Source organism: Herpailurus yagouaroundi, unplaced genomic scaffold (assembly GCF_014898765.1).
Source record: "Herpailurus yagouaroundi ecotype Mexico unplaced genomic scaffold, PumYag 28, whole genome shotgun sequence".
Classification (NCBI taxonomy): domain Eukaryota; kingdom Metazoa; phylum Chordata; class Mammalia; order Carnivora; family Felidae; genus Herpailurus; species Herpailurus yagouaroundi.
Genome location: NW_024412376.1, coordinates 166,859,141 through 166,886,639, shown reverse-complemented (window position 1 = coordinate 166,886,639; position 27,499 = coordinate 166,859,141). Strand labels below are relative to the sequence as shown.

The window sequence follows — 27,499 nt, the reverse complement described above, 5'->3', positions numbered from 1 at the left end:
CACGAAGGGCGACGATGCGCCCGGAGCTCGGGGGCCGCCTCAGCCTCAGCCGCCGCCCCCGCCGCCGCCCCCGCCGCCCCCCGGCCCGGCCGTGGCCGAGGAGCCGCTTCACCGACCGTGAGTATGGGCCCGCTGCCGCTCCGGCCCAGCGACGGCCGGGAGCGGCGGCGTCCCTGCAGACCCCGGCCCCGCGGCCCCCGAGCTCCGGGCGCATCGTCGCCCTTCGTGCTGCGAGACCCCGTCCCGGGGCCCTGCCCGGGTCCCCTCGCGTGCGTCTGCGCCGCTCCGCAGGCAGGCACGGCCTCACGGGCCTCCGCTGAAGGCACCGACGCGGGCTCGGCCCCGGTCCTCTGCCTTTCCCGGCGTGCGAAGTTAGGGAAGGAACTTGCTGCTTTATATTTGCAAGAGACGGGCTGTGCTGTGAGCAGAACTTGGGAGAGCCGAGACCGCCACTTCCCTTCCCTTGCCTTCCCTCTCCTCCTCTCTGAGAGGGAGGAGCGCTGGGCGCAGGACACTTCGCGACGCGCCAGGCATTGGAGCTGGGGTGATGGGGGGACAGCGATGACATCATGCCTTTGGGGTGGCGAGGCGCGGGAGGGCGCGGGAGGGCGCGGGCGTGCGGGCCCGGCCCAGCGGGAGGTTCTTTTCCAGGGGGCTCTTGAAGCAGCCTGTGTGACTCGAGGCTGTCACTCTCAGGGCACTTCCGTTACTTCGGGAATCGGTGGCATCGGCAGGAGAGCCGCTTGCCTAAGCCCAAGTTCGTCTGCAGACGCTTGAGTTGGGTTTGCCAAGTACGTGGTGAGCTGCTCAGAAGGTTATTATTAAGAAGCGAGAAATCAGAAAATTGGCCCAAGTATTAGGAAGAGTTGACAGGCTTATCGCCTGCTTTCAGTTGGAAATAAAAGCAGCCCCTTGCAGAGGGAGAGGTTAATTGCGGGGGGATGAATGACGCGCGCTACACCGGGGTCGTGGTCCAGCCTGCCTGCGGGCCCCGCGGGCGGCTCCTGTCGCCTTCGCTGGTGACATCTGGTAGTGTTGGAAAGCTGGGGGTCTCTGTTGCTTGTGCCGGGAGAATTTTTGAGACAGAAAGAGACCGGACCTTCTGACAGCACCAGGCGCTTTGCCCTTGAAGTCTTCATGAGCCGAGTTGAGCAGGGGTTGGGAGCGCCCTGCTGCAGGTCAGGCCTTTCTCCCCCTCCAGGGCATTTTATTTTCCTTCTGGATGTGTACAAGGTGGCATTTGATGAGGACAGTTTTTGAGAAACTCACTCTGTTACGACTGATCCATTTTTAGTAAGGTTTTCGTATTTGTTAGGCTGCTGACGTGATCCTTGCCGTGTCCTGAGCGTTTAATTAGAAAGTGAGCATTATGGGGAGTAATGTTGGCTTATCCGTCAGGATACAACTTAGAAATAGAGGCGCCTGTTAGGCTCTTGATTTTGGCTCAGGTCATGATCTCCTGCGGGATGGAGCCCTGCATCAGGCTCTGCACCGACAGCACAGAGCCTGCTTGGGATCCTCTCTCTGCCCCTCCCATGCATGTTCTCTCTCTCTCTCTCTCTCTCTCAAAAATAAATAGACACTTGAAAAATTGAGAAATTAATTTTTCTTCTAAGAGGTGGAGAAATATTGGATATTTAGACAAATATTGGATATTTCTCTATGTTTGGATATTTAGAGAAAAAAAATTAAAACAATTTGACTTATTTCTACAGCAGCTAATTTATAATCGTAATTCATTCCAGAATCATAATTCATCCCGGAGGTAGATGCCATGGAAGTTCACACACTGCCTGGCTCTTGTTAACAGGAAGCATAAAGCAGGGCTCGGGTGGGAAGGGAGACCTTACTGCTGTCACTGTCTGTGGGCTTGTTCGAACACTTGGTCTGTCTAAAAATATGCCATCTGTTTCTTATGCTGCTCTGACAGAACCTGAATTTGCTTAACTTCAAAATACGGATATAAAGAGATTTCTTTGTAAAGCTGGCTTGACAAAAGTAGATGTTGTTTCATTACTTTATGTTAAGGTAACGTGTGATTGATTTGTTTTAAAAGCGTAATCTGTTATTTTCACGCAAGTATTACATTCATGTGATGCAAATTCTGAAGTTACGAAAAGGTAATGATTAAAATGTCTCTCTCCCACTCCTTTCTCCTGAGCACCTAACTCTGCCCAGAGGCAAGCTCTGTTCTTCCTCCTTGTGTATCCTTACAGATTCAATCCATGCATATATGAAGATAGATTTTAAATTACTTAAAGCAAAAGTATTTCAGAACAGTAACTTTTAAAGGTTCTTAGCATGCTCTGAAATCAGCTACATTGGCCTAATTGTAGTTATTTTAAATAAAATGCACAAATATCGTATTTTTAGACATTTGCTGTTGAGAAAGCAGGTATTCATTAATTTTGAGTAGTCAACTCAAAATTGCATCTTGGCATTTCTGTTCAGGTGCTTCAGCTGAAAAACCCATTCCCCGGATTGTCCAGAAACAATTTGGAAAGGATCTGTTCTGTTTTTATGGTTCTCCTCCTCTGTTGTGTGAAACTGTAGCGTCACAGCCGTGTGTGGGCTGCAGCCGAAGTAGCCGGGTGCCTGCTCTCTGCTCAGCACGTGGGATGCAGGGCCTCTGGGTGGGACTGGCTGTGGTCTCAGCAAGGCTGGCGTGCAGGGGCGCCAGAGGTTGGGACCATCCTAACTGTAATTTTGAGGCAATTGACAGTTGCCTTTGGTTCTTTCTTACTCTCCTTCAGATTTCCTGTCGTTTCCCCCTAGCTTTAATTATTCATTCATCAATAAGTATTTACTCAACAACTGATGGGTGCCTCTTGTAACAGTTGCAGGGCTACAGCCGTCAACAGGTAAAAAGCTCTGCCCTCTGAAGCTTTCATCTCAGTGAGGGGCACAGACAATAAACAGGATAGATAAGTAAAGTTAAAGTATGTTAGTGATAAACGAAGGAGGAACGGCAAGGCAGGGAAAGGAACTAGGAGACGTCAGGGTTGATAAGGTGTTGACATTCTAGAGAGGATTTCCAGGGAAGGTCCATTGAGATGGTGGCTCTTGAATAAACACGTGAAAGAGAGTGGAAGGTCTGGCCATGAAGGTGTGTGGGGGAGCCGCATTCCGGGTGGGAGAACAGGTCCAAAGGACCCCCTGTTTGAGGAAGACCAAGGGGTTCGTTTGGTTGGTTGAATTAGTGAGAGGGAGACTCTTAGCGGGTGAGGACAGAGAGGTAGAGGGAGCGCCACACCACATCGGTAGGCCGTTCCTGGTGGGCGCACTAAGGACCTTGGCGTTCATTCTACGTGAGGTGGGAAGTCATCGCAGGGTTTGGTTAGAGGAGCGGCAGGATCTTAGTTCCATTTTACAAGGAACACTGGTTGAGAACAGTGAAGGGGAGCACGGGCAGAGGCAGGACACCAGTTAGGAAGCTGTTAAAGTGATCAGGTGAGAGAGGGTGGTGGGCTCCGTCAGGATGTTGCTAGTGGCAGGGTGACAAGTGACTGAATTTTGAAGGTGGAACCAACAGGACTTGTTCCTCTCTGCTAAGCGTGAGGTGACGTAGCTGTGCTTGGTATTCTCAGCCAGGGCACTTTCAGCTGCAGATAACAGAAAACCCTGCTGCAGTGGCCTAAACAGGCGAGATCTTATTATAAGACAGGAATAAGTCTGTGTGAGGAGGCTGAACACCAAGATTAGGGACCTGGCCTCTTTCCTTTCCTTTCCTTTCTTTCATCTCTGCACCTAACATGGGGCTCAAACTCATGACCGCAAGATCAAGAGGCGCCCGCCTTACGGACCGAGACAGCCAGGCGCCCCTCTTTCTTGTACTTAGTTTGTAAGGCCTTGCCCTCGTGCTTTCCAGTTTTTCAAAGCTGACTTGTCTTTTTTATTGTGGAATTGAAACCGTTCTTTATGTGTTCTGCACACTAGACCCTTATCAGATATATGATTTTTAAAAACATTCCTCCTGTCTGTGGATTGTCTCTTCATTTTCTTGGTAGTGTCCTTTGAATTGAAAGCACAAAAGTTTTTCATTTTCATGAAGTCCAGTTTTCTATTTTGTCTTCCGTCGCTGTGCTTTAGGTGTCACAGAGATGTGGAACTCCCATGTTTTCTTCTAAGAATTGTAAGTTTTACTCTTACATTTAGGTCTGACCCATTTCGAGTTAATTTGTATGTATGGTGTAAGGTGAGGGTCCAGCTTCGTTCTTTCGCATGTGGATCTCCAGCGCTCCCAGCACCGTTTATTGAAAAGATTCTTCTTTCCCCATTGAGTTGTATTGGCACTCTTGTTAAAAACTAATAGCCCATAAACGTATGGATTTTTTTCTGGACCTTCAGTTTTATTCCATTGGTCCAAATGTCTATATCCTCTTCCAATACTATACAGTCTTGATTACTGTATTTTTTATCACAATTTCAAACCATGAAATTTGAGTCCTCCAACTTTGTTCTTTTTTAAGATAGTTTTGGCTATTCTGGACCCCATGCATTTCTGTATCAATTGTAAGATCAGATTGTCAGTTTCTACAGAGAGGCCAGCTAGGATTCTGATGGGGATTGCATTGAATCTGTAGATCAATTTGGGGAGTATTGGCGCCTTAACAATATTGAGTCTTCCAATCTGTGAACATTGGCAAAGTTATTCTGTAAACCGTCAGATAGTCGGCCGTTTTTAGGCTTTGTGGGCACCATGTCTCTGTTGCAACTATTCAACTCTGCCATTGTAAAATAAAAGCAGCCAGGGGTAATATGTAAATGAAGGAGTGTGGCTGTGTCCCAATACAATTTTATTGATGACATTGAAATTTGAATTTCATATAATTTTCACATGTCATGAAATATTATTGTTTGATTTTTTTTTTTTTTTAATCAACCATTTAAAAATGTGAAAACATTTCTTAGCTCAGAGACTGGCCCAAAACATGCAGGCTGTAGTTTGCTTACCCCTAGATTAAATAGGATGGGACCACTTTTGTGAACCATTTCTTTTCTGGTTCCTTTCTATTAACTAGTTTAAAAAATTATAAAAGTTACACATACACATCGTAAAACATCTTCAGACGGCTCAGAAGATGAAAAACAAAGCCCTCCTCCTAGTCTGTCCTTAGTCTTATTCCCTAAAAATAACACTTATTAAATGTCTTTTGTCGTTTTCTCTGATTTTTTAAATGCATATTCAAGCATTTAAACGTGTCCCTGTTTTTGTTCTCATGATTGAGATCACCCTGTATTTTTCATTGACATTGTTCCATAGTAGTGCATAAAATTCTTACTGATTGCTGTATGATATTGTGGAATTTCTTGTTTATTTATTTGGAGGTGAAATTCACATAACATAAAATTAACCATTTTATTTTATTTTTTAATGTTTATTTATTTTTTTGAGGGGACGGGGAAGGGAGCAGTGCGAATGTGCAGGTCAGGGAGGGGCAGAGAAAGAGGGAGAAAGAAACCCCAGCAGGCTCCGTGCTGTCTGTGCACAGCCCCATGCAGGGCTTGAACTCACAAACTGTGAGATCATTCCCAGAGCTGAAACCAAGAGTTGGACACTTAACCGACTGAACCACCCAGGCACCCCAAAATTAACCATTTTAAAGTGTATAATTCAGTGACAGTTCGTACATTGACACGAATTTCTTTTTAAAAAAGGACTTTTGGAACTTCGAGGCAAAGGTTTCACGTTGTCCTGGTTTCAAATGGCCCGCTGATGAATTCTGTCCACCTGAGAGAGTCCCGACCCCTGTTACCTGTAGCTCCCGAAAGGGAGCCAGCCGCTTGGTAGACTACCTTGGAATGGGCCCACCGTCAGGACATTTAGTCTTATTCAGATGAGAAGGAGAAATAAAACACAGTATAAGACCCTGTTTAATGTTGTGTTGAATTGAATCAGCTCGGGTGCTGGAATATGTGTTAGAGACGTGGTCTGCCATAGGTCCTTGCTGCTTAAAGTGCGGTCTCTTTAGGGCCAGCAGTTTGTATCACTTGGAGCTTATAAGGAGTGTGGAATCTTTTCTGCACCTGAAGTCTACTGAATCAGAGTCTGCATTAAAATTTTTTTTAAATGTTTTCTTTCTTTCTTTACTTATTTACTTATTTATTTTAATGTTTTATTTATTCTTGAGAGAGAGTCACAGCATGAGTGAGGGAGGGGCAGAGCGAGAGAGGGACACAGAATCCAAAGCAGACTCCAGGCTCTGAGCTGTTCACCACAGAGCCTGACGTGGGGCCTGAACTCACCAGCCGTGAGATCATGATCTGAGCCGAAGTCGGACACGCAACCGACTGAGCCACCCAGGTGCCCCTATTTATTGTTTATTAAAAAACCTTTTTTTTTTTTTTTAAATGTTTATTTCTGAGAGAGAGAGGCAGAGCACAGCAGGGGAGGGGCAGAGAGAGGGAGACACAGAATCCAAAGCAGGCTCCAGGCTCTGAGCTGTCAGCACAGCCCCACGCAGGGCTCACTGGATGCTTAACCGACTGAGCCACCCAGGTGCCCCTAGAGTCTGCATTTTGACAAATTCTGTGAGCAGTCTGTTCATGTTAAATCTTAAAAAGCCCCACCATAGATGGTCAGGCTCTGTTGCTAACAATGCCGCCAGCATTTGGGAGGGAAGATTTGGGCTGCTTTGTCCAGGTGTAGCTGAGGAGTATCACTTCTCTGCCCCAGGGCCATTGGGCATTTGTGTGGCTGCAAAGTGGGTTGTCACCCTGACACGTGAGCTTCAGGGGGCATGGAGAGCTCCCAGTTACTGGGAATGGGGACTAAAGTGGAGCTTGGACTAGGTGACCTGGGAGGAGCCCTTTCAGCCAAGTGCCAGTTTTGTGCCAGGCTCAGTCCTGGGCCCCGGGGTTATAGCAGTGAGCAAGACCAGTGGTGATGAATAGTATGGGGAGAAACAAATATACAAAGAATAAGGGGGAGCAGGGGTGTGCAGTTTTATTTAGGGTATAAAGTGCGCTGAGAAGGTGATGCTGGGCACAATGGAGGGAGCAAGCATTTGGATATCTGGAAGAGAGATCCAGGTGGAGGGAACAGAAAAGTAGCCGTGCGTTCTGTATTTGAGGAGTAGCAAGGAGGCTGGTGACTGAAGCAAAATGAAGGGCAGAAATAGGAGAGGAAGTTGGGGGCGGGGGAGAAGAGAGGTGGTGAGGGGCAGCCAGATGGGGCCTTGTGCACCGAAGGAGTAAGGACTTCAAAGCTTACTCTGACCAGATGCACGCTTGTGTGGTAAAACAAGTGACCTGATTCGTGTTTCTAAAAGGTCACTTTGACAGCACGCAATGCTGGTCTCGGCCGCGTTATCATTGCTGGTGGGCGTAGAAAACGGTACGGCGACACTGGAAAACGTTTTGGCAGTCTCTTGTAAAACCAAACATACAATTACTGTTTGACCCGGCAGTTGTTCTCCTGGGCATTTATCCCAGAGAAATGAAAAATTATGTTCACACAAGAACGTGTACACAGCGTTTGTAGTAGCTTTACTCATAATGGCAAAATCTGGAATCAGCTTAGGTGCCTTTCAACAGGTGAGTGGTGAAACTACTTGGCTGTAAAGCAGAATAAACCCCGATACCTGTCACAGCTTATGTCACTCCTAAGGAAATCATGTCCGTGAGAACAGCCAATCCTAAAAGGCCACATACTCTCTAATGCTTCTTGTATAACATTTTTGAAAGGACACAGTTTTGAGGCATAGAGACTAGATGAGTGGTCACCAGGGTTAGGGAGTGTGTGGTGGGTGTGGCTCTAAGAGGGACCATTGTGGTGAGGGAAATGTTCTGTGTCTGGACTGTGGTGGATCCATAAACTTAACACCTCTGATAAAATTGTAGAGAACAAAACACACACACACAAATGTCATTTAGCTTAACAGATTGGTTTTTTGAAACGCACCTTTTTCAGTTAGTGATTGTTGCTGTATTCAGTTAGATCACCAGTAAGAAAGACTTTGTTGTGGATTGGGGAAATCGTAGTCCTTGGTTCCCCTAATCAAATAGCGCTTTTATTTTTAAATTGTGTATGACACATAATTCTAAAATGACTTCTGGTGTCCCATTCCTTCTTTAAAAAAAAAAAAAAATTTTTTTTAACGTTTATTCATCTTTGAGAGACAGAGAGAGACAGAGCATGAGTAGGGAAGGGGCAGAGAGAGAGGGAGACACAGAATCCAAAGCAGGCTCCAGGCTCCGAGCCGTCAGCAGAGAGCCTGACGTGGGGCTTGAACCCACGAACTGAGAGATCATGACCTGAGCCGAAGTCGGACGCTCAACCGACTGAGCCACACTCAACCGACTGAGCCACCCGGGTGCCCCTCCCATTCCTTCTTAAAATCTCTCTGAAAGGGCTCTAATGTTGTAGGAGCACTCATGTTAGAGTGAAGCGGCAGCTGCTGGGGAGTCGGGAGGCCTCAGTCCCACTTGCCGGCTGGGGTGTGTGGGCACTGCTAGGAAAGTGATTACGAAGGGCAGGATGAGGGCAAGATGAGCAATGTTTTTCAGTTCTGTGTGTAGTCTGGGCCTTTCCCTCGCCAGCCCTCAACCTGGAATCACATTTTTCTTTTTTCTTTAATGTTTTTCATGTTTATTCATTTTTAAGAGACACAGAGAGAGAGAGCATGAGCAGGGGAGGGGCAGAGAGGAAGGGAGACACAGAATCTGAAGCAGGTTCCAGGCTCCGAGTGTGAGCACAGATCCTGACACGGGACTCGAACCCTCGGATCATGAAGTCAAGACCTGAGCTGAAGTCGGATGCTTAACCGACTGAGCCACCCAGGCGCCCCATGGAATCATATTTTTCAAGCATAGTCTTAGAATAACATGATACTAAAAATAAGAATTTAGATGAGGGCTCAAATTCCCAGTTTTAGAATTCTTTGATAGTTGTTTTAACATGTTTGTGCTGTGCCGTAGCGTCCTTGCCTTTTCCGTGCGACTCCTTGCAAATGTGTTTATGTGCAGAACGCTTCGGTAAGTGGTAGGGAGGGCTGACCGAAGTTTGCTCGCATTATGGAAGGTGAAGTGAAGATGATTGCGTTTACCGAAGTTGGAAGAGCCAGGACTGCTTACCCTGTTCACCCAGTTCCTGCCCAGAGCAAGGCGGCTCCATTTCCACCTTAATTTCCATCCTTACTTTTCCTGTAGAACAAGTCAGTCTGACGTGCCAGTTCATCAAGCGAGTTAAATTCCGTGGGAGGGATGAAGCAGCTGTAATTTTCTTCAATTTCCAAGTTAGCTTATTGGGCAAAATAAGGTAGGAAGTGGATGTTTCAAGCAGGAGCCACAGACCATACAAGAATTGAGTTTGAAGATGTATGCCCAAAACAACGGAGTTATTTGGAGTGGCCAGAGTTCTCTGAAGGTTGAGGAGCTTGACTGAGGAAAGGTTGGAAAGGAGCCTGAGGCCGCGCTGTAACCCCAGTTTGGAAGTTTTAAGCACCAAGTGCTAGGTGTCTCGTTCTACTTCCTCATTGCATTGGTGGCCTGACAGCTTTCAGTAGGTCATATTGGAAGAATTGTTTTCTTCGTTTTCTCATATTTTTGGTTAATGTCTCTTTGCTGGGGTGTCTGAGGGTAAAGTCTGATCCTCACACTTTAAAATGTGGGTATTCCTCAGTGTGATGAAAGAGGAGGTGCTTTTTACAGGATTTTGGTTACACTCGCAGGTGTTTAGGGTTTGACTCGGATGTAGTGAAATTGTGTGGTTCTTTAATGATAATGTGTTAGTTTCACACATGTTTAGCCATGTTAGCAATAACAATGGATTTAAGAAAAATAGAGCAAAATTAAAATATTTGGTAGCGATCAGATGGTTTTTTTATGCTTCTCACACAAAATAAGTACTTCCTAATTATTGTTTAGCAACCATTGAAGACTTTGTCTACCTGCAGAATTTTGTGATTATTGAGTGTGGAAAAGTTTAAAATTTTATCATTGCTAGGAAGTGGTTGTGGATAAGGTAAGAAGAGAAACTTAAAACTTGTGCTTTCTTGTTAAGCTGACCAAGATAGAAAGTATACTGTCCTCTTTTGCATAGTGAGAATCCTTGGAGATCTCGTTAAAAGGCCTGTGATTGATTATCTTTTTTTTTTTTTTTTTTTATTTAAAAAAAAAAATTTTTTTTTTAACTTTTTATTTATTTTTGAGACAGAGAGAGACACAGCATGAACGGGGGAGGGGCAGAGAGAGAGGGAGACACAGAATCGGAAACAGGCTCCAGGCTCTGAGCCATCAGCCCAGAGCCCGACGCGGGGCTCGAACTCGCGGACCGCGAGATCGTGACCTGAGCTGAAGTCAGACGCTTAACCGACTGAGCCACCCAGGCGCCCCTGATTATCTTGATTATAGCCAGAGGGACTCCACCGGCTCCAGCTTCTGGTCCACACAGGATTTTTTTTTTTTTTTTGGGTTGTTTTTTTTTTTTTTTTTAATTTATTAAATTTTTTTTTTTTAAGCTTTGCTGTTTCTGTTTCTTTTTCATCTTTTGGGTCTAGAAACTTGGGTTTAAAGTAATTATCATTTATCTTCTGAATCTAACTTCTGAATTATCTATCTTCGGAATCTGTTAAGACTGACTCCAGAACTTTTGAGTCTGTTTTAACGTGTATTTTACTTAATCTTCCACAGAAAATGTTGGTTCATCCATTCCTTTATCAGCTTTTTTACAATATGGTCCTTGCTCTTAGTCTGTCGTCCCAGGGAGATAGTTGCAGGAGGGGTTGTGATCAAGGAGTGCGGTGGCTGGCAGGGCCTGGGGACGGAGCCTGGGGCGAATAAGACAGGCTTGCCCCACAAGGAGCTCCACAAGAGCAGCTAGACTGAAATAGACCACAGAAAAATGCATTTTTATTTTGCTGGCTGAGATCCATATTCTGTCTTAGACATTTTGTTCATTTTATAAACGTTTGCTTAAGTTCTGGCAAGGGGGTGGGGGACAGCCGTGTAGGTCTCCATGAAATAAGGTGCAGGCCTTGACAACTGTGTTGTGTACTGCTCACTGGATTCTTTTGGCTTATCCCATATTTGAGGAGGGAGACAAAGTTCTTTTTAAGACTAATATTTGTATCTGTCACTTCTGAAAAGATAAATGTTGCGTGGACCTTGCCAATTCTCCATCAGGCATGTGTGTAATTACTGGGAAGCTGTTGACTTTTTTTGTTAGTGTTTTTTTTTTTTTTACTCTTTTTTGGTACCTTGGTGTGTGAATTCAGTTCATTTAAGGCCTTGGGCAGATTTGCACTCTGGAAATCAAAAGGTAATGGGTAGGTGAGTTTGTTTGCTTCCTAAATGCTTACTTAAAATAAAATAGTCAATATTCTTTAATTTTCTTGATGGTGGTCTTAAACTGGGTAAACTCTAAGCTGTTGTAATGGCGACTTTAACCTGGGGGTTAAGGAAGAGAACATCTTAATTCTCAATGCACTCTCTCTTTTCTTCTTTAACTCGAGGTGTGATTTACGAATAGCCGAACGTGCCCTGTTTAGTGTAGAGTTTTGTGCATAAAGCCCCGTAACTGCTCCCACGCTGGAGGTTTAGAACAGCTTCATCACTCTTCAAGCTTCCTCTTGCCCTTTGCTGCCAACTCTTCTCCCAGCCCCTGTAAATTACTGGTCACTTTCTGTTCCTGTAGTTTTGTCTCTTCCTGAACATCCTGTATATGGAATTCCCCACTTTGTGGTCTTGAATCTGGTGCATCGAGATTCACTGTCGTGTATGTTAGTGGTTTGCTCCTTTCTGCTGCCAAGCAGTAGTCCAGTATCTGTGGCGGTTGTTCGTCCGTCCACCAGGTGAAGGATATTTGGGTTGTTTCCATCATAGTGCTTTGAAGTGGGTGGCTCCTGAGGGTGGGAGGTGAGAACCCTCTGTTCCTCGTGGTCACTTAGGGACCCAGGCTCCTTCCATGCTGCTGTTCTGCTATCTTGCCTTTCTCCGTGTAATCAAAAACTGGGTGTTAGGCATGTTTGTTCCAATTGGAGGGAAGTAGGGGCGCCTGGGTGGCTCAGTCGGTTAAGCGTCCGACTTCAGCTCAGGTCACGATCTCACGGTCCGTGAGTTCGAGCCCCGCGTCGGGCTCTGGGCTGATGGCTCAGAGCCTGGAGCCTGTTTCCGATTCTGTGTCTCCCTCTCTCTCTGCCCCTCCCCCGTTCATGCTCTGTCTCTCTCTGTCTCAAAAATAAATGTTGAAAAAAAAATTTAAATCCAATTGGAGGGAAGTAGAAGGGGACACCCCAGGGTCAGCCAGTGAGGCACATGCTCCACGTTATCACTCCCATTCCCATTTTGTCTGTGAGAACTAAGTGTGCCTGCCCCTCCCTCACTGCAGGGAGGCTAGGCAGTGCAACTTCTCACTGGGGGTGTGTGTCCAAGGAGAAAGGATGGTGTTTGGGTGGATGCCGAGCCAGCAGTCTGCAATATTAAGTCGTTGGTAAAGAACTCATTTAGGAGAGAGACCGGTAGGATAGGAAACACACGATCACCAGTCCTGTAACGATGGACTCTGGTTGGCCAGTCATTGGGAAGCCCCCTCCTTGCTAGCCTTGAGCTAGGCTTCTCTTTCAGGCTCTGATTCTTTTCCTGTTTGGAACCCCTCTCTCTTCTTCCTTTTGGCTACTGGCTTCCTGCTTCCGAGGCTCTTCCTTGCCCCTGAAGTGCCTTTTGGAGGCTTTGCCTTCATTGAATTTGTACAATTTGTAATAGCCTGTCCCTTCAGGTGCACTTTTTGGAGTCTGAGGGTTGCATTGGGGATTAAATAGTCACAGGTGTTCGTAGGTTAGATTCGCACCCCCCCCCCCCAATTTGGTAATATAATTTCCTCAAAAACTAGTAGTCTTCTGGTTTAGGTGTATTTTTAGTTAGTGCCATGTACTGGTAACCACACTCAAATTCTTCTCTGAATGTAGCTCTTAAGCCTGGTTTAATTTTTGGCTTCCTCTTTGGATCATCCCTCTGTACCTTATTTTGCAGGTACATACCTTGAAGGCATCTGAAGCTGTAGGTTTGGGTGGGAAGCAAGTGCCTTCACTTTGGTCTTGACCAGGCTATTTGTCTCCTTGTGTTGGCTCCAGAAGTCTTCATGGGAAGCTTCAAGAAGGGCTTTGAGGCCAGAGGCTTATTTCTAGCTGTTTGGGGAGGTAGAAGCGGTTAGTCACTGTCTATACCTTATTTAAATTTTTTTTTTTTTTAATGTTTACTTATTTTTGAGAGACAGAGACAGAGCACGGGCAGGGAGGGAGCAGAGAGAGGGAGACACAGAATATGAAACAGGTTCCAGGCTCTGAGCTGTTGGCACAGAGCCTGACGCGGGACTTGAGCTCACAGACTGTGAGATCGTGACCTGAGCTGAAGTTGGACGCTTAACTGACTGAGCCCCCCAGGTGCCCCCCCTGTACCTTATTTCATACCTAGTAGAGAGCATGAGGTCTGCAGGCAGTGAACAGTGTGATTTTGAGCAGTGGAGGCAGCTCGGTATGAAGAGTAGGTTTGGTACTGCATTTCATTGAATCGCAGGCCCACCATCAGTGTGATCCCCTTGGGTGAGTCACTGTACTGCACTTCCTGTCACATGGGGAAAATAGGTGCACCAGTAACAGCTCCTGACTCTTCTGTGCCACATAGTTTAGGAAGCCTTTGGTCGAACTTATCCGTGCCTCCCTGTGCTGACTCTACCCTGCCCACCAGCATGGGCATATGGTTTATTCCTAGTAGTCCAGAAGTGCTTATGGATTGAATGAGTGATGTGTAGAAATAAATGGAATGGATACTTTAACACATGTTCACTTCTTTTCCTTTTTTTTTTCCTTTTAGAAAGAAAGAACTCTCAGCCACCAAGAAAGACCGTGTGAATCACTGTCTGACGATATGTGAGAACATAGTGGCACAGTCACTCAGGTAATTGCACTTTGAACTTTCTAGTAAAAATTAAAACTATAGATTTTCATTCTTAACGGGCTAGAATACTTGTCTCTTCAGTTGTCTTAAAACATTTAAAGGCCTCTCTTCCCACATTTCTGGCTATATAGCAAGGCTATCCGGACGCCATAATGAGTAGTGTTTTCTGTTTGTAATCTTATGTACAACAGTTGTAACCATTATGATAATTGAGCACCACGTTTATATTTAATTAGCACTCTTGTAACTGTAATCATTTAAAAATTATCTTTTGTTTGATATTTTTACATTATCGCAGCGACTGGAACAACAGGCGGCTGTCCAGTTACGTGTCTTCTGTTTGCTTGTCACTGGCGCCCTGTGGCTGCTGGTCCCAGTGGTGGCTGCCCACTCATCTGTGCTTTGGGGTCGGCGGGGTTGCGGGCGGTTGACTATAAGTCGATTTCCCTTGCTCCATCTTTCTTCTGGGGCGGACCAGTGGCATCTGCTTTTGTGGCTGTGCCACGTCTCCTCATTCTCTTTGCTTTTGGCTGTCTGTCTTTCTAAATGCTGTTCCCAGTGGCTGTGGATAGTAAATATTTCAGGCCCGTTTCTCATGGCTGAGCAGGAGACAGAGGTACCTGAGATTTCTGAATTCTCTTACCTGACTGGATGGGTGTGAAATACTTCTAGCTTTTCTTTCCCGTGGAGCAAATAATTGTTATCCTCCTCCTTGGAAGCCGGACAGAGCTGTTAGTATTTTTCTGTTAGAAAAATACTCTTGATTTTAGTACTGACAGAAGCTTAGTGATTCACTTATTTGTAACGGCACTTGGATTTGTGTTTTATATTTTCAAAGTGATTTCACATACAATATTTCATTTTAGCTGAACTCATCCCATTGTTTGGGAAATGTGGATGATTTCTCTTTCTGATTTGTAGCGATGTGGGAAGCAGATGAAATAACAAATGAGAGTATGTGCTGAAAATAAAAATTCTAAGTTTGCATGCTATTGTAGAAAACAACACTATGATACACGTAGGGAAATAAACGTTTGAATTCCATGTATGCTCCTTATAAGCCAGGTGATTTTGGATAAATTTTACTTCTTTGAGTCTCTGTTGCTGCATTTGTGAACTGGAAGTCCTGATTTTTAGTGTTCTTGTGGGATCGGGTGACACTGTGTATGTGTTCGTTAGCTGCATGGGCACGAGAGTGCTGTGCGGTTGTGATGGGTTTTGTCCAAAGCTATAAAGTGTCAGTGCTTTCATGTGACATGACTTCAGACCCTTGACAGACATTTGCGCCCTGCTGCTGTAGCACAGTCTTGCTCACCTGGCCTGCGGCGTCCGGGCCTCAAGGAACGTTTCACTGTGGAAGCTTGTGGATCCAGAAGACAAGCTCTCCTCCAGTTTGAGAGCTTCTTTTATATTTATTGTTTCTTTTGATCATTCTCGCTGGAATTGATGGAATGTTGGCTTAGATTTGCATGTTAGTAAAGCGTGTTGGGATATCTTAGGAGTGATTTGTGGTTCAATTTGCCATCTTAAAATAATAGCTGCTGATGGTTTTCACGTTAGTGCATTTCTTCTGTTTTTATGGAGTAATGCTGATAGTCATACTCCTTGTTCTACAGAAGAACATGTTGATAGGATAATTATGGATCCAGAGAGGTCATCTTTGGTTTCATCAGATCAAAGAACACATTTGTTTTAAGATACTTTCCATACTTTGTGGAGAGTGTAGAACCTAAGTAGGTATCCTGTATGTAGAAAATGCATACTAAATGTTTAATGAAATCTTGATAGCTGGTATTTCCTGTGATCTCTCCTTGAGTATAACTAAATTTTGGTATATTTTTGAGCCTCGGTGATATACTTGTCTCCGGTGTGGTTATTTTAGTGGTAGCTTCTGGAGTTTTTAATGGGGGAAGTCATCTAAAACTTCATGGGTATGTAACTGTTAGTCTACTTCAGCTCTCAATTTGGTGGTCTAACCTACTGGTTCCTAAATACGTATGAGCATCAAGGTCTTCCAGGAAATTTGTCAAAAACACAGTAGTGAAGATCCTTCACTGCCCTCTTTTCCAAACACACTTACATTTTCTGTTTGGATGTAGTCTAGTGATTTGTTTTTAACAAGTATCCTCTCGGAAATACCTAGGAACGCTTATCTAAGCATGCGTACCTTGACAAAGTGTTTGGGTAAAAATATGTATACAGAAATCCATTGGTTTCCCGTGTATTAGCATAACTCAGAAAATGTCATGGTTCAAGATCCAACTCACAGTAGCACCAACATATAAAACTTCAAGGAATTGAGAAGAAATATGCAGAAAACATGTAAAGACTGCTGTTGACTTTCTTGAAAGGTATAGGTGACTACTTCTTTTCCTAAATGGAAGATTTTTTATCATAAAGCTGAATTTTCTCTAAGTTAATCTCTAAATTTACGATAGTCTTGACTAGAGTTCTAGTAAGGGTATTTTTTTTTAACTTGTTCACCTGTAAGAATAAATACATGAATGTTGTAAATAAAAGCTGAAAACATCAGCAGTATGGTGAGAGATGGTGTACACAATATTGAGATAGTTAGACATTAAAGAAGGTATAGGATTGGAAGTTAGGAGAGTATATGTATGCATCTCTGTGTGTGAATTTATGATAAAGATAACATTTTGTATCAGCAGGGAAATGATGGATTATTGAACCAAATGACTAGAGAAAAATTATATCTGTATCTCGTATTGCAGACAAACATAAATGTCAGATTACTTAAAAGTAAAAGAAAAGAAATTATTGGGATACCTGGGTGGCTCAGTTGGTTAAGTGTTCGTCTGTTGGTTTTCGCTCAGGTCATGGTCTCATGGCTTCGTGAGTTCGAGTCCCGCATCAGGCTCAGTGCTGGCAGCGCAGATTAAAAAAAAAATTTTAGGGGCGCCTGGGTGGCTCAGTCTGTTAAGCATCCAGCTTCAGCTCAGGTCATGATCTCACAGTTCATGGGTTCGAACCCTGCATTGGGCTCTGTGCTGACAGCTCAGAGCCTAGAGTCTGTTTCAGATTCTGTGTCTCCCTCTCTCTGTCTCTGGCCCTCCCCTGCTTGTGCTGTCTCTTTCAAAAATAAACATTAAAAAATAAAAAGAAAAAAAATTTAGATTTTAAAATCCAAATCTAAAAATTTAAAAATCTAAAATAAAAAAAAATCATGTTTTAAAAAATGGAATTATTATTACAAAAAGAATATTTAATCTTAGGTGGAAGAAAGCTAACGATATAAGGGAAAAACTTGTTTGTTTTTTTTTAACGTTTATTTATTTTTGAGACAGAGCATGAACGGGGGAGGGTCAGCGAGAGGGAGACACAGAATCTGAAACAGGCTCCAGGCTCTGAGCTGTCAGCACAGAGCCCGACGCGGGGCTCAAACTCATGGACCACGAAATCATGACCTGAGCCGAAGTCGGCCGCTTAACCAACTGAGCCACCCAGGCGCCCCGGGAAAAACTTGTTTTGACTGGAATATAGTTCGATGTGTCAGAATCCACCTTAAAAAAGCTTGAAAGTAAATTCAACTTGGGGGAAATGTTGACAGCATATATAGCAAAGGTTTAATAGTTGTTAAAGAGCAATTATAAATCATTAAGAAGCAGACTATCAGCCTAATAGGAAAATAGGCAAAGAACATGACTGAGTAGTTCAGAAAATAAGAAATACAACCGGGCCAGTGAACCCGATAGCTGACTCTCTGTGTTTCCTGTGGAAAGATACTCACATTTACCAGTCATCAGTAGAAGGAAACAGAAACAAAAATAAGAACAGCTGCCATCTGTCAAATTGACAAACATTAGGAAATACTCAGGATTTTTGTCAGAGGTATACAACCTTCCTAAAAGGCAGCATGTCGAGCTTTAGACTCCTCCGTGTGGCAGTTTCACCTGAGACTTTATCTGCGGGAAAGTGCGTGGCGACATTGGTGCAGTGCTGTTCATCGCATTAGAACATTAAAGGTCATCTGAACGACTTAATGACTAGTAGGGGAATTGAAAAACGAAGATACATTTAAATTTTTTTTTTAATGTTTGTTTATTTTTGACAGAGAGACAGAGCATGAGTGGGGGAGGGGCAGAGAGACAGGGAGACACAGAATCTGAAGCGGGCTCCAGGCTCTGAGCTGTCAGCACAGAGCCCGATGTGGAGCTCGAACCCACAGACCGTGAGACCTGAGCCGAAGTCGGACGCTCAACCGACTGAGCCACCAGGCGCCCCGAAAACGAAGATACATTTATAGAAGGGAATGTTTGTTAACTTTGTAAAAGGTGATTGTTAGATATGTGTATTGTGACCAGAAAATTTATTAACACTGTATTAACAAATTAAGTTTAATATATCAAGGAAGATATTTGCTCTGGCTGAGTAAGGTTAATGCCAAAGGCAGGATTTACTTCCTGTCTCAGACAATTGATAATAGACAAAATCTGTGTGACACTGGTTTTCACGACATCAGGCAAAGAGCAACAGCAGCCCTTGACAAATGAGAAAGGAGTGTGGGAGCCGTATGGCTTCCCGATTCCTGTCTGGAGGGAGTAACGCTGGGAGGGAGGCCCAGGCAGGGCCCGTGGTTTGCTGAGTTGAGCAGACGGAGCTGCTCGCTGAGGCCAGTTAGCGAGAATGGTGGAGAAGAGAGAACTGCCCAGAATGCTCTCTGGAACCCGTGGGGGGAGACGTCCCTGAGTCTTCAACGTGCTGCCTGTCGATGTGCACATGCTCATGAGGACGTGCTGGGATGGGGCCTCCCGAAAGGACCTGAAGGGGCGCTTGCCGAAACCCCCCCTGATGCGGGAAGAGCTCCTGTTGACTCCAGCCCAAGCAGACAGGTGTCCTTCGTGGGCCATGGCTCCGGCGACAGGGTTAACTTAGCCCTCGACTGCAAAGAAACAGGAAAATAAAATTCGTAGCGGTCCCTTGAAACTGATTCAGAAATTGCACAGATGGTAAAATTTGTACAAAATCATGAAAACAGGTACTCAACTATTTTATGTACTCAAGAAGCTAGAGAAAAGATGGAATGTGTTAAGTAGAGACATTAAAAAGAGCTAAATTGCACAAAGAGTGACAGCAGATTTGTTGCCAGAAAATGCATGTCAGAAGTCAGTGGGACATCATTTGTAGAGGAAGGAAAACCCCTGGAACCGCACGGCCAGTAAATAAATCTGTCTCAAAACAAAGGTGAAGTAAAAACTTTTTCAGACACAGAAAAGCTGAAATAATTTATGTCCAGCTGGGACTTCAAGAAATATTAAAGACGGTGTTTCAGGTAGGAGGAAAGGAAGATAAGATCAGAGAGAGATCTGGATCCACACAGAGAATTAAAGAGCAGGCAAACGGTAACTATGGTGCTTGGATAGAAGACTTTCTGCCTTCGTTTGTCATCTCGTTAAAAGTTAATTGATCGCTTACAGCAAAAATGATAACCGTGTACTTTGGGCCTTGTGACATGTAGAAGTAAAATGTGGGGCAACACCAGAATGAAGGCTGGCAATAGTTTGTGGTAGGCAGAGTAATGCCTCTGCCCCCCAAATTTAACAGGTCTTACTCCCTGGAATCCTGTGTGAGTGTACCTCTAGGGAAAGAGTCTTCAAAGATTTGATTAAGTTAAGGATTGTGAGATGGAAAGATTATCCTGGGTTGTCCAGGGGGACCGTAAATGTAGCCACATGTATCCTTGTGAAAAGGAGGCAGAGGGAGATCACACGCGCGCACACACACATACACGCAAGGCGATGTGAAGCTGGAACAGAGACGGGCTTGAAGATGCTGGCCTTGAAGATCAGAGGGAGGTGGCCACAGGCCAAGGGATACTGGCTGCCACCAGACCTGGAAGAGGCAAGGAGTCCTTTGGAGCCTCTGGAGGGGACACAGGCACTGCCAATACCCTGATTTCGGCCCAGCGATACTGATTTCGGACTCCTGGCCTCCATAACTCTGACAGGGATAAACGTCTATGGTGTTAAGCCACCCAGCGTCTAGCAGTTTGTTACAGCAGCCACAGGAAACAAATCCAGTACTGTTGTAAGTTTCTCTGCTGTATGTGAAGTGCTGTCATGTCATTAAGGCAGGCTGGGATCAATTAGAGATGTATACTATAAACCAGGTAACAATTAAAAGCACAACAAAGAGTTACGGCTAATAAGCCAAAAAAGATAAAATGTCATCCTAAAAATACTCGACCCCAAAGAAAGCAGAAATAGAGAAAAAGACAAATAAAGAGCATCTGGAGTAAGTAGGAAAGAACCAGTGTGATGGTAGATTTAACTCTAGTTCCACCAATAACGACATTAGACATAAGAGGCAGGTTTTCCAGATCCAATGAAAAACCAAGACCCTGTGTAACCTGCGCACGATAAACCGTTTTAAACATAAGGTGCAAATAGCTTAGAAATAAAAGCATGGAAGGGCCCGCTCACCATACTAACACTCTGATCAGATGAAAGCTGGGTTGCTTTTGCTTATGTTCATGTCAGACAGTGGATTTCTAAGCAAGAGCTATTACCAGAAATAGAGTGGTCATTTTATAATGATGAAGGCATCAGTTCATCAAGGGAGCATAACAATCCTAACCGTTTATGTTCAGAATACATGAAGCAAAACCTGATTGAACTGCAAGGGGAAATAGACAAATCCACAATTATAGTCAGGTTCCAGGAGCTTCTCTTAAAAACTCTTTGAGCACGTAGACCTAAAATCTGGATCTAGAAGACTTGAACAATACTATCCACCCTTATGGGCCTGATTGGCATTTATAGACACCCCACCTGGAATAACAGAAGACACATTCCTCTCTAGTGCTCACAGGACGTTTGCCAATACAGGCCACATGCTGGGCCATAAAATAAGCCTGAGGGACTCAGTTATTTGAGCGTCCGACTTGGGCTCAGGTCATGATCTTGTGGTTCGCGAGTTTGAGTTTCACATTGGGCTCACTGCTGCTGTCAGTGCAGAGCCCGCTTCTGATCCTCTGGCCCCTCTCTCTCTGTCCCTCCCTCCTTACACTCTCTCAAAAATGAGTAAATATTAAAAAAAAAGTCTTTAAAAGGATTCATACAAGTATGCTCTTTGACCTCAATAGGATTAAGTTGGAATCTGATCCAGAAAGATAGTCTGGAAAACAGGTAACATATTTCCACCCATGGGTCAAAGAGAATGTCAAAGGGGAAATTTGAAAGTATTTTGAATTGATGAAAATAAAAACAAAAGATTTCAAAAGTTGTGGTATGCCGCTATGACATATCCAAGGGAAATTTATAGCTCAATGCCGATTTTGGAAAAAAGAGAAAGGTCTCAAATCAATGCCCTTAGCTCCCATGTCAGGAAACTTGAAAAACAAGAGCATGTGAAACCCAAATTTATCAGAAGAATGGATATAAAGATAAGAGCAGAAGTTAGTAAAATCGAAAACAGAGAAGTCTGCAGTAACTCAAACCTGAAGTGAGTTCTTTGAGAATGTCGGTGAGATTAATCAGACTGACTGGCCAGGTAAGAAAGAGTGCAGTCACAAATGACCAGTACCTGGGGTGAGGGAGATGATTTTCGTGTGGGTTCTATAGATATTAAGAGGATTAGATGGGAGTATTGGGAAAAACTTTATGCCGGTAAACCGGACAATTTAGGTGAAACGGACAGGTTTCTTAAAAGACATTTCTAAACCTCTCTCAAGAAGGAACCTATAACCTCATTAGCCCTATATCTGTTTTATTAAATTATTAAAAATCAGTATTCGATTTAGTTATTGGAGAACTTTTAAGCATGGTTGGAAATGGTATATGAACTTATTTTTTTCTTTTAATTGAGACATAATTGACCTAAGTTTGAAGTATAGCACGATGGTTTGATACGTTTATATATTGCAATGTGATTGGTGTCAGCTAATACCTTTATCAAGTCACATAATTATTGTTCCTTTTCTGTGTTGAGAACAGTTAAGATCTGGTCTCATAGCAATTTTGAAGTTTATAATATAGTATTATGGACCGACTGTAATCACTATGTTGTGCATTAGATGTTCAGAACTTATTTATTACTTGAAAGCAAACCTTTGAAAGCAAACTTTTTCATCTGTGGGTTTTATGAAGTCTAAACACAGATACAGTATGTCTGATGAAAGTTTTGTGTCTGAATTGAGATGTGCTCTAAAGAAAAGATTGTTAAGTAGACGGTAATTTTTCCATATTGATTACATGTTGAAGTAGTTATATTTTGGATATATGGGATGAAATGACGTGTTATTAAAATTAATTTTGTTTTTTCTTTTTCTTTTTGACGTGTGCCCCAGAAACTGTAAAATCACACGTATGGCTCAGGCTGTGTTTCTGTAGCCAGCGCTGCTTGGAGCGGCCGTGTCCGTGTCCGGAGGCCTTTCCTGCTGAGCCCTTTTTTCACAGCTGTGTTCCCCACAGATGAGGTCTGAAGTCGCGCTGGGTGGCATGTTTTGTTTCTTGCCTGTATTTGTCGGCCGTTGTTAAGATGGTCCCCTGGTTTCTCTTAGGCTCGTGGTCCTGACCGTTGGTAGGAACCACGATGAAGTGAGAAAGGGGGAGAGGACCTCCATCTCCGAGGACTCTAGGGGGAGACCGGGAAACAGTCGGAGTTTGAGTCTTCAAAGATAGCGGCATTATTCAGGGGCCGTGTTTGGGCTGGTGGTACTTCACGGTGCCGGGAAATCTAGTCCAGTACACGGCCCACCAGCTTTTCTCTGCCGCGGCTGTGCTTAGCCACATGGATCACAACAACGCAGACAGACGGTCTCAGTCAAGCATTTTAAAATCATCTGCGAGTGTTACATAGACTCCCGTCTTTGCGAGACTGGGACAGAGCAGCAGAAAGCACAGCCTGCCCGTGATCGTGTGTCGTCTTACGGTGAAATGTGGTTATACTTTGGAACACATTGGAAGCAAGAATAAAAAGGAGTAAAAGAGTCATATTGGTATACTGATTTTCAGGGTTCCAAGAATACTGTCAGCAAGAGTAGAAGTAACCTGTTGGCAGAGAGTGGCAGATGGCTGTCTGGGAGTGAAGCAGTATCTTTCTTTCCTCTTTTTTATGGAGTTCAAAATACATACAAAACAGTGGTTTTTTGAGGTTGATTTAACTAAAGCTTTAAAAAATGAAATTTGTCTTACAATTTTTTTTCCAAATAAGCTTTTAAATTTTAGAATAGTTTTAGACTTAAAAAAAATTGTAAAGATGCATAGAGAGTTCCCCTCTACCTCACATCCGGTTACCCCAGTTCTTAGCATCTTACGTTACTGTGGTATGTTTTTCACAGTTGATGAATCAGTGTTAATGTACTTATTAACCTTCATTTTTATGTAATGTCGTTTTACTGTTCCAGCGTCCTGTAGAGGACACCAGATACCTCATTGCATTTCATTGTCATGTCTTCTAGGCTCCTCTTGGCCGTGACAGCCTCTCTCTCTCTTTTTTTTTTACTTAGAAATTCTCCAGAATTTCAGAAACTTCTGGGCATCGCTATGGAACTCTTCCTGCTGTGCAGTGATGATGCAGAGTCGGATGTCAGGATGGTGGCTGACGAGTGCCTCAACAGAGTCATAAAAGTAAGCCCCTGTGAGCCGTGCTCTCCCAGCTGCGATGTGGCCGAGAGAACAGACCGTGTTTGGAGGGGCGGAGTCGCTCCGGATGTCCGCCGACGTTCTTTCGCGGTTGCCAGCCTGCCTGTCGCCCCTGCTGACTCAGAAGGCCGTGTGTGTGCCTAAGTCACAGATGGGCTGTACTGGCAGCCGTCGGTGTTCTTGGGGGAAATGTCACTACAGACACCAGCTTCTGTGTGGGCTGAACCTCGAGCAGCCACAAGGCCCTGGGAGGGCAGGGGACAGGTGAATGCAGTCTGTCTGTGGTGCCTCTAGCTTCCCTTCCTTTGTCTGCTTTCCCTGTCCTGCGGAGACCTGGGTCGGGCAGTGCTGTGTGCCCATAAAGACGTGACTTCTGTCCCAGACCGGCTGGGGCTGGTGTGGTGGCACGGGGTGGAAGGAGTTCCCAAGGAGGGACGGCAGAGCCGGAATGCCAAAGCATTTGGGCTACAGGCAAGCTGAGGAGCAGGGAGGGGACACCTGTCTTCTTCTGTCACTGCTTCCTGAGGCCGACTTTGTGCCCAACATCACCAGAGCTTCAAGCTACTCTTCTTCTTTTTCTGTTCTCTGCTGCCTTTGAAGATAAAGGCCCTCTTCCACAATTCCTAATGTAGTGGAAAACTGTCCTTGTTTTTGTCATTCTGCCCTTCTTCTAGTGTCCCCAGCCCATCCCGGTCACTTCTCCTAGGCCACCTTTGAGTTTGTGGACGGGCCTTATGGGTTGTGTGTCCATACTTAGTCTCCCACCATAGGCCGTGGGCACCGAGGATGGGTCTCTGACACGGTTCTGGACACTTCCTCCAAAAGCCATTTCTTGGCAATGGTTCAGGAAAAAAAACGTACCTTGTTTCCTTCCCTGCAGGGGTCCTTGTTTTGTGGACCTTTCTGGTTTTCTTATTTTTTTCTTATTGCCTTCAGTTCCACTCGTGACACTTAGATAAGCCTTTGAGAAGAGCCTCCGTCTCTTGGTTTTCCGTGGAGGCTCTTTTCCCGGTGATGCTCACCTGGCCAGATGGACCAAGGACCCCGAGCTAACATAGGCTAGTTGAGTATTTCCCGTCTCGTTAGGGTCTTGATAAATCAAACTGTCCTTTGGAGTCTTTCCCGGGGCTTTCTCTGCAGAGTGGTCGCATTTTACGTTGGCCGAGCAGTTATCCTTCCTTCCTCCCTCACGGATCCAGCCTTCCTCCGGGAGAGGATCACCCCCCGCCTGCTACGTTCAGGGAGACGGAGGCACTTTACCGGGCTGATAACGCATACGTGGATTTTGGGGTGAAGGAGAACTGCTTTTGAGCCCTTCCTCTGTCCCCTACCAACTGAACAGCTATGAGAAACGTATGCAAATCTGTGAGCCTCGATTTCCTCACCTACAAAGGGAATCAGACAAGGTTTGGTGGTGTGCAGGAGTGTGTGTGTGTGTGTGTGTGTGTCTGTGTGTGTGTGTGTGTGTGAGGGTCAAAGGTGGTGGTGTAGGTGACGTGCTCAGCACCATCCTGGCCCCTCACTGGTCCTCCAGGTGGCAAGAGGTGTAGTCTTGTAATGATGAGATTCTCACATTCTTACCCCAGGAGACTGAGGGGCATGCGAGCGCACCAGCTGTCCTCTCTGCCGTCACACAGACTCCGCGGTCTTCAGGAATCCTTCCCTTCTGGGAGCGTGTTGTTTCTTGGCTGGCATGCTCTCTGGGCTCGGTAGCCATGGCGCCCAGCTCACTCTGTCAGGAGCAGCCTTAGGGAGGCCCTCCCCCATCTCTGGGCAGCCACCCGGTCTTCTCCTTCCGCCTGCACCCCCTGCTCTCGCTCGCACCCCGCCTCCCACTGCGACATATGCCCAGTGGCCAGGTACCCTTGCTCCCTGTGCCGCGTGACCCGTCGGCGACACTTGTGCGTGGGGTCCCGCAGCGTATCTGCAGATGGCCTTTTTCAGTTGTGTTCACTTCCCTCCAGGCCTAAATATCCTGGCTTGCTTCTTTTATTCCTGCAGGCAGGGCCAGGCTGGGCTTTTTCTGATATTTCAGTTCTTAAATCTGATGCTTAGAATCACAGCACCTAAAGAGGGCACCATGCCTTGGTTCATGGCGAGAGGGAGACTTAGGAGGGCAGAGGGGACAGTGTGGCCCCAGAGTGCTCTGAGTTGACCATTGGACACGTAAGCTTTGTTCCATTTTTAAGCCTGTCCTCTTCGGTGACCTGTTTCTAAGAGCCGCTGGACAGAATAGCTTGGTGAACGTGTGGTGGTTGTCGGCCGTGACGCTGGCTCGTGACCTGAGGGTTGGCCACCTCCCTGCTTTTGTCCCATTTCCTCTGTGTCAGGCCTCCCAGGGCAGAGGTTTAAAGATTTCCTGTTATGTCCCCGGACGTTAAGACGAGGTCAGCCTCTCTCAACTTCTTTCTGCTTACAGTCGGCATGGTGAGGTTTGGCTGCACTCAGATCCGTGCCTCCCCAGATGCTCTGGTCTGCAGGTTGAGCAGGCTGGGATGGGACCAGGTCTGGCTTGATTTGCTGTCATTGCGGCAGAGGAAGGACAGGCTTGGGAGCCCGCGGACGACCCCTCGGCTCGGTGTCAGGAAGGCAGGAACACAGACACCGTCACCGGGAGTCACGTCCTGGGCTTTGGTCTTCTGTTGAGTATTGCTGTGCTTCTCATGAGGACCGGGCTCAGCATGGCCTAAGCAGTGGGATGCGTGGTGCTTTTCATTTATGTAGGAAAATGCCTGGCGTGGCCCAACAGCATGCTCCTGCCTCGTGACTTTCAGTCTCAGGTGGAGAAGCATCTTTTTACAGAAATAGTTCAGTACATGGCACAGACTCTAAGTTCTGAGAGACGTCGGCAACTCCTCATGGCAGGCAGGAGCTCGAGGTGACTTCGTCTGGGGAGGCAGAGAAGGCTTCCTGGAGGTGGTGGTGAGTGAGGAGATGGGGGGCTTCTTGACCACTGCACAGCTGCCTCTAGGAGGCCCAGGAAGCCTCTGCAGGCTCTCAGAGGAGGGTGGCTCCAGTGTGTGTCATCGGAGAACAGGGGTGTTGAGGGCCAGTTCCGAGGGTTTGTACTTCATTTGGTAGAGGATGAGGAGCTCTCAGATTTTCGACGTGGTCAGCGGGGAGCTTTAGTTTGGAAGAGTAGCCTTGTGACAGTGTGTGCCTGCCTTGGAGGGGAGAGGGACCTGGGCACTGAGGATCCACGTGGGAGGTTGAGTAGTCCAGGCCTGGGAGAGTGAGGTCTGGGCCAGGACGGTGGCCCCGGGAGCGTGAGCGAGGACGCAGAGGCAGGCTGTCACAGGCTCGATTTGGCAGCTGAGCGGGTATGTCTGCTTCAGTGTGGAAGGTTCAGGAGCAGGGAAGGGTCAGATTGCTGTCCCCAGGGTCTGGGAACCCCGATTCTGTGCTATTAGGGGTTTGAGGGTTTGTTTTCTCTTGTTACAAACTAAATTCGAGATTAGCTTATAAAACATAACGTGAAATAAAACTTGGGATATACCTTCTGGTTTTATTTGCAAGTAGTGCCTTAATATATGTCTGTTTTGGTGTGTTCATTTAAGGATTTTTAGTAGAAGCTGAAATGGAAGGATTAGGATTTAAAAATTTCTGAGATATTGGGGTGCCTGGGTGGCTCAGTTGGTTAAGTGTCCGACTTCTGCTCAGGTCATGATCTTGCGGTTCGTGAGCTTGAGGCCCTCATCGGGCTCTGTGCTGACAGCGTAGAGCCTGGAGCCTGCTTCAGATTCTGTGTCTCCTTCTCTCTTTTCCCCTCCCCTGCTCGCTCGCTCTCTCTCTCTCTCTCTCTCTCTCTCAAAAAATAAATAATAAGCGTTAAAAAAAAGAATTAAAAGAAACATTTCTGAGATATTGTTATACTTTGGAACCTCCCCAAATGGAGCTCTGCTTTTGACTTTAAAGCTCACCGAACTAGTAGGTGAGTCACCTGAGTTGTACTCAGACCAGCTCAGGTTGTAGCCATCATATGCTGTGTATCACGTGAGAGAAGC

General features: G+C 45.5%; 1 protein-coding gene across 1 annotated transcript in view; it reads left to right on the top strand.

Moving 5' to 3' along the window:
• The window catches only part of HTT (huntingtin), a 155,176-nt gene that overhangs the window by 752 nt on the left and 126,925 nt on the right, over positions 1-27,499 (top strand). Inside the window, exons 2-4 of the mRNA XM_040489052.1 lie at positions 34-117; positions 13,810-13,893; positions 23,360-23,480. Coding sequence (XP_040344986.1) covers positions 34-117; positions 13,810-13,893; positions 23,360-23,480 — 289 coding nt within the window. The remainder of the gene's footprint in view (positions 1-33; positions 118-13,809; positions 13,894-23,359; positions 23,481-27,499) is intronic.